The 13,120-nt window shown below is 32.4% G+C and overlaps 2 protein-coding genes across 2 annotated transcripts; one reads left to right on the forward strand and one right to left on the reverse strand.

Moving 5' to 3' along the window:
* The first annotated feature begins 2,561 nt into the window (after positions 1-2,561).
* Positions 2,562-5,389, forward strand: LOC108783256 (WAS protein family homolog 1). Its single transcript, XM_018551787.1, has 4 exons — positions 2,562-2,819; positions 3,406-3,535; positions 3,634-4,192; positions 4,411-5,389. Exons 1-4 carry the CDS (start codon positions 2,798-2,800, stop codon positions 5,185-5,187), a joined length of 1,488 nt encoding a protein of 495 aa, XP_018407289.1. The 5' UTR covers positions 2,562-2,797; the 3' UTR covers positions 5,188-5,389.
* A 915-nt stretch (positions 5,390-6,304) lies between these two features.
* On the reverse strand, positions 6,305-11,378 carry colt (carnitine/acylcarnitine carrier protein colt, mitochondrial). Its single transcript, XM_018551776.1, has 5 exons — positions 11,154-11,378; positions 10,885-10,999; positions 10,155-10,469; positions 6,754-6,927; positions 6,305-6,629 (listed from the first exon to the last, which is right to left on the reverse strand). The coding sequence occupies exons 1-5, from the start codon at positions 11,247-11,249 to the stop codon at positions 6,442-6,444; spliced, it is 888 nt and encodes a 295-aa protein (XP_018407278.1). The 5' UTR covers positions 11,250-11,378; the 3' UTR covers positions 6,305-6,441.
* Positions 11,379-13,120: the final 1,742 nt, after the last annotated feature.

The raw sequence follows: 13,120 nt of genomic DNA on the forward strand, positions 1-13,120 counted from the left end.
TATATATACATACATTTCAGTTTTTGACCTTTATTCTTCTACTAGAAGATAGAATTCTCTGTTATATTTTTTAATATTTAGTGCAAAAATCTGCATATAATATTGTATAAGTATAAAAAAAGTAACGAAAAAAATAACGACTCGTTACATCTTTTAATAGAGAAACGGTAACGAGTTACTTTTGCAAATCAGTAACGAGTAACGGTAACGAATTACTTTTCAGGAAAAAGAACGGTAATGGTAACTAGTTGTTTTTATGAGGTAACGTTGTCAACCCTAAATTCTCAGACTTCGGTCTGGCATTTCTCTCAACTTCAAAGTCAGGTATACGATTTTAACCCTGTTTAATCTCACATTGATGCAATTTTTTCTTGCTGAATAAATAATATTCAGAAACGGATTTAATTGCGACTCCAAATAAGTCATGTAAATACGGGCCTCCGCTCACTTCAGTAGTTGAGCAAAGGAGAATTATACTGTTATTATTAATAAGATAGTGCAGTTTTGTGTAAAAAAGTATATTAGACTCCTAATTCTTGCATTGTCTCCGCAGGAAATTATGCGGAAACGGAGTGACTGAATTAAACAAACGGATGATTGAGAAGTACGTCGTATGTTTTTTTAGGTCTCCCCCGGAAACTTAAGCCTAATCCTTAAATTTGAGAATATTTAATAATAGCAACGTGCTTCACAAGTCAATTCATTTTGTGGCGAAAATTGCGACGATATCTGCGTAACATATTCGTGTACTCTTGTTCATCGTGTAAATAATTGTAGCGAGTAAATAGATTAATGTAACATTTTTTTTTAATTACGTTACAATTTAAAATCGCTAGGTATTTTGTCTGTTCGCTTCGTAATGCGAGAGTGTTTAGTCCGTCCAGTATTGTCAATGTTTTCTGTACTTTTCTGTTGTGGATCATCGTGAGAATGATTGTCACCATAAGCTAAATCGATTCGTATGACATTATCTTGATCAATGCCATCGAAAGTAGCCAGAAGCAAAAAAAAAAGAGATTCCGGACAGCCAAGTCTGTCGAGAACAAATTTTACAAAGTGTCTGCAATAAATTTTCGACACAAAAGCTAAATACTTTGATACAGGATCTGGTATATATATATATATATATATATACAATGCTTTTAGCAAAATGCTGGCAGACATTTATTATATTAGCAAAATTTATCAATGTAATATAATATGGCAGATTGATGGTACAGAAATCAAGTAAATTTTAACACTTCCTATACAATTCATCGTAGAACTAAAATATCCAGAAATAAAGTAGAATTTGACAGATTCTATTCAATTTTTATCGCCAATTTACTGTCAAATTATGTTAGCAGGCTCAGCCGGCGAAACACGAGCTTAATGTGGATACAATCGATACCAATTTGCTAGCAATTTTTCATCGAATTTGTTACCAATTTGCTGGCATATTGACGAATAATTTGCTTACTGGAATTATGCATTGTATATTCTTGTGATCTTTTATTTTACTAGCGTTAAACATCGCAGATATTCAATTCTTCGTGTAATTACTATACCTGATATTATGGACCACAATAAAGTTTTTATGTTCTTGTAAATGTCTTATCGTGATCCCCAACGCTAAGCTAAGAAAATTTACAATGCTCGTGTAAAAAAATTTATATGTAATATAACTATACATTATTTTAATTTTAACACGATAAGTTGGTCATATATTCATTGTATTATTTATTTGCATATTTCGCTGCTCCTTTACATTTTATTTACTTGCGATATCCTAGAACTATAATATATCGCTCCAGACAAGAACAAAAGTATGCAATGCATGGGAGGGTCCATGCATTTAAAATATTTTTAAAAATGCAAAATTAAGAAATGGTTTTATATACTAATAATATATGTGTAAATCAAATAATTCCCTAATAAAAATTTTCTTAAAATTCTTTTTAGATAATTTTTCAGAATTTTTCTATGTTAAGGGGAATTTTTCACAATTATTCTATAATTTAAAAAAAGTTCTCAAATTTTTTTACATGAATTAGATATTAAAATACTCTAAATTTTCTAGAATTTTTATACGTATGAATAAAAATCGAATATAAAATAAATTAAGTATTCTATTATATTTTCCGAAGAAAACTTATAAAACCTGAGAAAGTTTAAAGAATATTCTTTAAAAATTTTGTTCATAAATTTGAAATAAAAAAATTCGTACAAAATATGAAATATTGAAATTTTTTCACCAGAGTTTTCTTTATGTTTCTGGTATGCAGCAAGTATTTTTTTTTTTACTTACGAGTTATTTATCTTAGAAACGAACCTGCTCGGTTGATTCCAAACTTAAAGTTCGTTTCGATTCACACTTTCATCGTCCAAAGTATATTGAGGCGTTGATGTCAAATGCCACCCACCCTCATCATCCCATAGGGAAAAGCAGAAGTTATTTGTACCTGAACTCCTTTTCTATTTTTCTCTTCTTCTCTCCAATTATATATCTTGTCATTTAAGCATAAAAAGTACAGCGTGCAACTAAAAAAAGTGCAAGTAATAAAAACGCAATTTAACAATGCTGGACGTAGGCGATGTTATCTCACAGTGCTTCGTCGGCCGTCGTTGAATTTAAGAAATTTGATCTGAGGTGGATGTCATGCGGCGTACACCTGGGATAGCCAAGGAGTTAACGTAATTCACGTGTCTGTAATTCAGGACACGTCGGCATCTCAGCACGTCGACGTCCCGCGTGACATGTGATGTGCGTTATTGCCTTGTGAGACAACTATCTTTGCGATTCTCCCGCGAGATCAGGATGCCAGAAAGAATCGAGATTGGTACGTGTAATCCCGGCTTTTGTGGTACTTTCCGCTCGCGACATACAAATCCGCATGTTACGTTATTTACACAATGCAACATAACCTATTCTTTAAAACTTGGGGAGTGAATTTCACTCTTTTTTTTTTTAAGACTGGCTCAATTTTTACACTTTAGAGTGAGATTTTATTCCAAAGAATTTAAAAAGTAATAACGGGATTATTTTAAAAAATATGAGCAAGCAGTCCAGATGGTATCTGGACTTGATTGAGAAAGGAGGAGATAAAAGAACGATATATAATCTCATATTAAGGACAAAGAAAAAATTAAAATAATTAAAGCTTTAATTTAAATGTGCTAAATGACTTTCTTGAGTTTGAAACACTTTCGTTGAAAACAATGTGTATGTATAGTTTGACAATGATTGTAATTATTTATAATCATTATTGGATTCTACATTTGTATTTAATTATTATTAACTTATTTTGTTTGTCTTGTAACACATAGATATTAATAAATATATCTGTTCATTATATTATACATTTTGTTCATTTATTATCTTGTGTTATTATTACATTCTGATTATCTGATATTATTAAATTTCAGGTGTTATTCCAAATAATTTGAGGCACGAAGAGACTATAGTTCAAATAACAGAAGCTCTAGACAATCTAGGAAATGCTGTCTCATATATATTTGATTGCATTGACAGGAGGCTTTCAGAGAACACACAAAGGTAAAATAAAAAAAATACCTTGGTTTTTATTATCTTGCTTAATTCTAAGTTTGATTGATTCATTGATAATATTTACTAAAGAATAAATTTGTCCCTAGATTGACCAACATTAAAGAAAGAGCCAGGAAGCTGGAGGACAGATTGCACTATTTACAAACTAATTTAAATCTGAAAGCAGTAAAAATGTATTCTGCTGCTAAGTACCCGGCTAATCATACTTACAAGGAGTATCAAATGACCATACCGCCACAGCGCGAGCATACCGCTGCTATACCAAGCATTTACAAATGTTCCGTGCCTATAAAAGATATCCCCGAAGCATATTTATCTTCTAATTGCAAGACGGAGGACGGCCAATATGCCGCGAACGTCAGCCTCCAAGAAAAGCTCCAATTTTATCACGTACGATCAAAGCCTAGCAAAAAAGATAACCTTGAGGATGATGTAGAACCATTCCCACCACAATTATCCTCAGTTAGTGCCCTCCTACTGTTCGATAGTATGGATAGCCCATATGAAAAAACGTCCATGCGATCGTCACGTCAATCTGTCGATAAGCAGCAAATTGAGGACGCTCCGGATTCGATTGTACAACCGTGGCTTTCGTCAGAAATGGACGCGTCTTCCAGTTATTTGTATACTCCGACTCTTGGAGAGGTCAGATTTTCATATCATATATATTAATTATATATAATAATATATAATATAATTAACATATAATATATAAAATATAATAATATATAATTAATCAAATAATATAATATATAATAATAAAACTCATTTAACAATATAATTCATGTCAATTTGAAAACATTTATACTTACGTTTCTTGAATTTACGATTTATTCTTACAGAAGATTTTTGTGTATTTTTAGGTTCCTCAAATTAATGTACCGTTAATGCTCCCAGATCTACCTGGCATTGTGGATGATGAGAAATTTGTCCTCGATCTTAACTCTCAAAGTCCTATCGCACCATCATCTGCGGTCACGACGCCTACCGTTCGTTTAGATCTACCGACACCAATCAGTGATGAGAGAGACTCTCAGTCGAAGATTGAAGATAGTGCTCCACACTTACCTGTTCTAACTGAAGCCATAACTGCACCATCACCTGCGCCGCCTCCTCCACCACCTCCTACGGTCACGATAAATGCAGATAGTGCTGCGAACAACGAAAAAATCAATTTTCAAGTTATGGTACCTCCTCCGCCACCACCACCGCCGCCACCACCGCCACCGCCACCGATTGCAGAACCGGCCGTGCCTACGTCAAATGATAGTTCGAAGAAAAAGGACAAAACACCAAACCGTCCGCCTGCGACAACTATAACGGATGATCGTTCTAATTTGATGGCGGCGATACGAGACGCTGGCGGAATAGGCAGAGCGAAATTGAGGCCTACTGTACCGGACGAAAAGAAGCGTGATCGGTGGTCTTCGGCTTCGGTAGGAGGTGATTTGATGGCGGATCTACATGCAAAATTAGCGTTGAGACGTAAAGGTATCGCTGGTTCTACGGTAGGCGCTTTGGAGAGAATGTCAAGCTTAATACCGCCTCCTCCAAAACCGACTGAAGCGTCTGCATCGGACAGAAATTCCGCCACCAGCGAATATGACTCTCAACCTGATACGGATGATTGGGAAGAGTGATCACTACTGCTGCTATAATTGATAGAAGAACAGCGTGCTATTGTGTATTATTATGTAAATTATCATAACAAATGAAGAGACTCAGGGGAATTTTTTATTGGATAAATTCAATGAAGTACATGAGGATAGAATCATAATATACAGATCTAGTTACATCATTTCTTTATTCAGATCTAAAAACTATTGGATTTGTTAAATTTTACTTTCATCCCGTAATTCTACTAATCAAATCTTTTTCTACGAAAAAATAATTTGTATTCTGTGTTTATAAAATTTGACAACACGCACAATAGTTTGAACAAAATAGTATTACGCAATTGTTTACAAGTAAACAATTCACAAAATTAGGGATGACAAAAATTGTTGTGAAAAAAATAAGTTAACAGAATAGAAAATTTTATTTTGTACGATAATACATTTTCCCAGAGATTATAATTATTTACTTACATTCATATATATTTATTTCATTTGTTATATATGTATATTGTGTACGATCTTCCTCAAAAAAAAAAAATCTTGTATATAAAGTATATTAGAGATAAAATTAGTCCATTAAAATCCTTATTGTACATTTCCTAATATGCAATAAAGTGTACAATATACGAATGTAACTAATGTATATATACTGTTACGTTAATAAAGTTTTATATTCAAACTGTATAATATATAATAAATTTGTAATATTAAAATTTGCACATGTACCATTGAGGTTATTGAGCAGTCTTTTTCAATATGTACTACTTAAGAATTATTCATATCACGACATATGATATGTTTACAACATTGAATATATATATATATATTTATAATGCTTTACAAAACAAGTTGTACACAAATATATGTTATACCCTGACGTTATACTTTCATTTGTTTGTTTCTTACGTACATACATGGCAAAATTAAAGTCAAAATCTATTTATCGTTCTAATACTTCATGTAGATCATCATTTTGACATTTATATAATTCTCGAGACATATATATATATATATATATATATACACACACATATGTATATATACACACATATATATATATATATATATATATACACACATATATATATATATATACACACATATACATATATATAAAGCTTTGAGGCAAGAATAAATGTATGCAATTTATTTCTGTCGCGGTAAAATTAATCGCTCTGCATCTATCGAGTCTCTGAATTGTACTATAAGGGGAGCAATAGATCTCGAGAAATAGAATCTTTTTAAAATATTCTATATAATTATATTGTTCGGTTTAAGTTATAAACTTGGCGCAATCCAGTTCAAGAATTTCATGCAAATTTCGAAGCCCATAAAACAGGCTGCATTTGCAGGGAAAGCTCGTAGCATAACAGGTACGACACCCTTATAAAGCGCTAATGGTCCCTCGTTTTTCATCAATTTAACAAATACTTCGCGTATACCACTTTTGTACGTGCCTTCTGGTGCTGTAAAATAATGTACGATGATAAATATTACATTGCATATTTATATACCTGTTAATTAATTATAACTTTAATAGGCTTTAATTAAAATTATGAAAGAAAAAAGACTCTAGAAGTATATATGTACCAGTCTGTAGGCGACTTTTCAGGATATCAGGTGGCATTCCCACCAACCAGTTTGCGATGCCCGCAAAGCCACCAGCCGTTATAGTAGCCAGTAAGCTGAGTTTCCCATCCTCTGGAGTAAACCGTTCCTTTAGATATTCGTATGTTAAAAAGTACATTCCACTGGCTGGAATATCTGAAAAAAAGCATGGAGGCACAATAAATTAGGAACCGCTCAAGTATCCTTGTGCGAACCAAAGATGGCATATAAACATTATGTAGAATTAATAATAGCGAGTAGATAGCGTGTGGGTTGGCAGATAGAAGGCATCCTGTTTGATAGGAAGCACATCAAAGCATATAGATAACAGTTAACAAAATCCAGTTTCCTTCGGACCAGTGTGCTGCCGCTGGTTCCAAGTATCGTGCTCCAATTCCAAATCGTTATAAAGTGAAACAACATGACATTTGTTATCTTGCTTTTCACCGTCTTATCATTGGTACATACAAATTTTAACACCTTGTGCGCTCCGTTAATAAATCCAACTTCGTTTTCTATGTAATTATTTTGTACACGTGACGCGTATCGACACATTCAGGTCGATATTCATAATCAGTTCTTATATTTAAGATCATCTTAAGTACAGTCTTAAGATATCATGAATCAATCAGAGAACCACATTAGCGTTTTTTAAAACATTACTTAAAACAGTCTTAAAATAAGAATTATGAATATCGGCCATTGAGACGTATCAGCATCTTAAGACATTTAAGATACTCAAAATAAGAACCGATTATGAATCATTCTTAATATATTGATATATACATAGAATGACTACTGTAAACTCAAACTAGATTCAACGCTGTAAGATAAATTAAAAACCATAAGAAATCTGTAAGCTTGAATTTTATAAGTCGCAATATAAAATCATTGATTCGAATTGCGTTGTATTCAGGATCAGTGTATAGGACAAGTTATCGATATTGGTGATGTGTGGGAGATTAAATGCCCGCAGGGATGTACCTGTGAGATCCAAAAGTATTCCGACCTGTCTCTACATCAATGGGCTGACACAAACAAAGATAATAATCAGGTATGAGCAAATGACAATTAACGTATTCGCTTCCGTGATTTTAATACGTCCTCAATCAAATAGGACATATCTTCTGACGATGCTGATTTTAATATAAATGACAATTCAATGGTTCATGAATTGATGAAAATCGCAACATGCGTGATTGTTGACAACCCTGAAGAACTTTTGGCTAAACTTCCTTCAGATATACAGGTCATATGAAAAGCACATCTAATTTCATAAGTTTACATATCTCTTTATATTAACTCTCTCATCTTGGCGTTTCATCAGGTTCTGACATTACTCGAATCGGGTAGCGGGGATGTCGACATTCTTCTGCAAGCTACTACATTCCAACGATTCACCGAATTAATATCGTTAGACATTCAAGGGATAGATTATAGCGATTCCTCCACGAAAGCGAATAATCGTACAGAAAAAGGCGGCATTATTCTCGCATCTGACACATTGTATCTTCTCGGATCTACTTTATTATATCTAAATTTGGAACGAGTTAAATTGTCGAACTTAAATTTACCAAACAAGGACAAGGCAAATCTGGTGATCAAACCGATGAATTCGCAGGAGACTGAAACAGTCGACGAAAACCAGGTGCCTGTAAGCAATAGCAGCCAATATAAAGGTCACAGACTTATTTTTCTGAGTCAGCAGAATAACGAAGATAAAGAAATACTGCCATATGACCTCTATAAGCAAGAATTGGAAGGCTATAGAGAAAATATTGAGCTGTTTGCTGCGCTTGGTGTTTTAACGCATCTAAGAATTTATGATTGTACTCTGAAAGATATATCTTGGCACATGTTCGACGGCCTCAATAGTCTGCTTTATCTCTCACTAGAAAAAAACGGCCTGAAATTCATTCCTGAATTTTGCTTTTACGGCACACCAAATTTACGATCACTCTCACTGGCAAGTAACGAATTACTGACACTGAAAAGCGTAGACCTGGCAGGATTGCTTCTGCTAGAACATCTGGATTTAAGACAAAATAATTTAACGTTCCTGTCGGAGTTATCGTTTCCGCCATTCCCAGCACTCGTGAGCGCTGACTTCACGGACAATCCTCTGGATTCAATTTTTCCAAGGTAATAAATAATACTACATGTGATTTGTTTCCATGATTAAAGCTGAAAATTATCGTATGTTCATTTTAGTACTTTCGAGATCATGAATACGACAATAAAATTGTATCTCGGAGGTATGGCATCTAAATTGAAACTCCAGAAGAACTCGTTATTGGGTCTACGTCGAGTTGAGATATTGCACTTGTACAATCTAGAGATACCTATATTAGAACGTTTCATCATGCAAGGATTGCCATCGTTGACGCACCTTAAGATGCGAGGAAACGTTACGAGCATCGATTTTGATGCCTTTGTCGATCTTAATAATTTGTTGGATCTCGATCTAAGTCATTGTCATATTCAACAAATTTCTATGGATGCTTTCTATGGTTTGGAAAAAGTTAGGAGAATTGACTTATCAAATAATGATCTGGAATCTATACCGCCTGGTTTATTCACTGCTCAACAGCAGAAGGAATTGAGAGATATTATACTTACAAAGAACAAATTAACTTCGCTACCATTAGAGTTCTTTAGAAATTTGAGGTTGCCAAATAAACAAACACGTGTACAAAATATAAGATTGGACGATAATCCTTGGGATTGTGCGTGTATCATGGTCAGCTGGAATCCTAATCTGGTAATTTATAGTTATTATCATATTTGATCTCTACTGTTTAAAGCCATTTATAATGATTTAATTATAAATAGAAAAGAAATACATATACAGAATTAATAAATCAATTTTAATATATTAATAAATATTAATATATTAATCATACAAAATTCGTTAACAATAGCTTATGCAACATCGTTTTTAGGTAAACAGAAATAAGGAAACAGCTCCACGTTGTTCAACGCCGAAACGATTACAGAATTGGGGTGTCTTCTATGCATTGCGCAAAGGTGGTTTACAATGCAGAAACCCGAGGAAAAGGTATCTCCGAAAATTTTTAAAAACGAGAAACTTTGAAGAGGATAACAATATCAGTTAGCTAATCTCTCTTTTCAAATTGTATGTATATGTTGAAATACACAGAGGATTAATAAAAGAAAAATACATTCAAAATTTTTAGAATCTGTCTCCTTTAAAAATATATTTTGATCCTTCATTTTAAAATATGTAATAAGTGTGAAAATTTCCAGTTCAATTCTTCTGACAAATTTCTACTTGGTACATGCAAGTGTAACATTTTTAAACATAATTTTATAAATATATATGATTTTTGGGAACTGTATGTAACAAAATATGAGAATTATACCTCTTAATAACGTAGCACAGGTGCCTTTATAGATACTTCTGATGCCTCCTTCTCGATACAATTGTTTTGCGCAATCCAAAGGTCCACTATACTTTGGCTTCGCGTCTGCATGCTGTATTTGCAATAGACATTTAATACGTTCACCAGGTGCCATTATAACAGTTGTGAATATGCCGCTAAATGCACCAGCGTAAAATAATTGCAATGGCGTGAGTTTCTCATCTGGGATACGCTGTTGCAGCTTTTTTCCGACGCTGTAGCCAAAGAAACTTATCGCAAATATAGGAGCAACGCCAGATAATGGTGCACCCATGCCTAAACAAATAACAAAAACCAATTCTAATTAATATAATACTTTTCAAAAATATATATATATATAAGTCCCTAAGATATAAATAATTCATAAGGTACTTTATCTTTACTTATAACAACTAAAGACTCGGTTGAGCTATTTGAATACTATTTATACATCATAAGGTACTTTATTTTTACTTATAACAACTAAAGACTCGGTTGAGCTATTTGAATACTATTTATACATCATGTTATATAAAGTTTAAGAAATTCTAAAATACTAATCTTGATACAGTTATCAAAATGTAATCGATATGTTTATATCTTATATATAATAACTTAAGGATTAATACAAATATCTTCATAATCTCGATATTGAATTGGAAAAAGCCTGACCTAACGATATTCATGTGATGTTCAGTGCAAACATAAATACCCTTATATAAGCCACGTATTCCTTCTTTGGTGATTGTTTTCTTAGCACAATCCCACGTACCAGTGTACAGAGGCAATTCATTGGGTCTTGGAATTGGCATCGTCTGGAGCCTTACCTAAATATATAGAACAATGTCTTATAAAACACACATAATTCGTACAGACTGCGATATTTAGGCAAAATATAGATTTAAAAAAAAGAAGCAGGAATATGTCAATTTTACACTCAATTTGATTTAATTAAGCTGGACAATTAAAATATAACCTCACCTTTATGGTATCCAGAGGATGGCCAGCTATCACAGTGCACACTCCTCCAAACCCACCGCTTAAGAAATATTTAATAGGGCTAACGGTGTCTGACATGATTATTGTATATGAGACTGAAAGTCTATCAGCAAAAGTGTCCAAGAAATAGCAGTTCTAAAACTCGTTAATCAAGTCAGGGGTCAAAGTACAGTGGCAATTGGCCCTTGACGTAAGCTCAACATCATCAATTCCATTAATCGGTCATAATATTTTTCACAGTCTTTTACATAACTTAATATATATACGTATTTATATTGCAATAACATTTTAACAAAGAATGTGTGCAAATTACAGAAAAATTGTTACAAACGGTTGATCTGCTCTTTTGAGCTGCATTTTATAGCACTATTTGCACTCGAAACTTTTAAGTGCATATATGAGTATATGTGTGTCTGGATGAATATAAACATATGAGTATATTTCTCTTTGTAATATTTATATGTATCTTCATTTACATGATAATATAATAAGGTAAAACAGAGTAATTTGGATAAGTTTACAGAAATTTTTAACAATGTATACCAATAAAAGAAGATAATTTGGATAAGTTTACAGAAATTTTTAACAATGTATATCTACCAATAAAAGAAGATAAAGAGCCAGTAAATTTACTGACGGCTCTTTGCCTTTCTTTATATACATTATTTTATATTTATAACAATTTTTAAATGTACAAAAAATTGGGGTTGCATACTATAATATTCATATTAAAGTATACAAAACGTACACTATTGCATCAGTAATATATATTTGATTTGATACACTATATACACAAAATTTCAATCTTCTATGTAATTTGAAAATTTTTTTAATGTATAAAAATTACCCCGCTTTACCCTAATTATTTTCAGGAATGTAAATCATCTTCAAAATGCATGAAAATATATCTTTTTGTTGCGCAGGAAGTTGTCTACTATACCAGTAGCGTAAGGTAATAATAGTTGCGTAAGATGACAAAAGAAAACAAGTTCCCACATATCATATGTCTCGCTTACTCAGCAATTAGAAATTATTTTGTTAATTATTACAAATATTGCAAAATGGTACAGGATTTTTCGATTCACTCTGCTATATGTAAATAAACATTAACCCAAGTATTGTAAGAAACATTTATTACTCACATAACAACAAAGTATATTTAACATTTGTTAATATTACAATAGAAAACGCGTTTCGCTTCGGGTGTTATATCTAATTTGTATATTTTTAAAAATGTTGCCAACTTAGGCTAATTCCAAAATGTCCTCTTCGAGGAAGATTTTAGTCTATATACTATATAGTATAATAAGTTACGTGTACTACATATTTCGAACAAAATTTTCCTCGTAGGCTGTTTTGAAATGTATACGATGACCATACATTTTTTATTGTAAAGGACAGTCCTTTATTAGATAGCTGTCCTTCAGATTTGTTTATTCAAAACGCAATTTTGTTCTTTATTTTCCAATATTGCCTTTTACTGTACTTTGCTTTGACATTAAGGAAAATTTTCTTTTCTAACTAATCTTTCAATGTCTAATCTAATGTTATTAACGCGCAGTTTCGTGGAAAATATTTTACGGTTTCTTTTGCATATAAATACAATTAGTTTTTGTGTTAATTATATTACTTATTCTTTTTAATGAAATTTACTCAAACTAGAGTTGTTTTCATATTTTATTATTTCGAACCTTTTATTATTTCAGATCAAGTAAGATATTTGTTCCAATACAGTCGAACCTCAATTTAATATCTCAATTTAATCATAATGTGCAATACAATTTTATAAAGCGCAGATTCTTGACAGATCATAAACTGGTTTAAAAACATGTAGCAACATAAGGCCCTAAAATTTTCAGATTTTTCTTTATTTTCTTTAAAAAAAATATGGTCACCGTTAGAATGTACCCTTTAGACTGAACATAAGTACTTACCCCTCAATTGATCGT

This window comes from Cyphomyrmex costatus, unplaced genomic scaffold (assembly GCF_001594065.2).
Source record: "Cyphomyrmex costatus isolate MS0001 unplaced genomic scaffold, Ccosl1.0 scaffold146, whole genome shotgun sequence".
Lineage (NCBI taxonomy): Eukaryota > Metazoa > Arthropoda > Insecta > Hymenoptera > Formicidae > Cyphomyrmex > Cyphomyrmex costatus.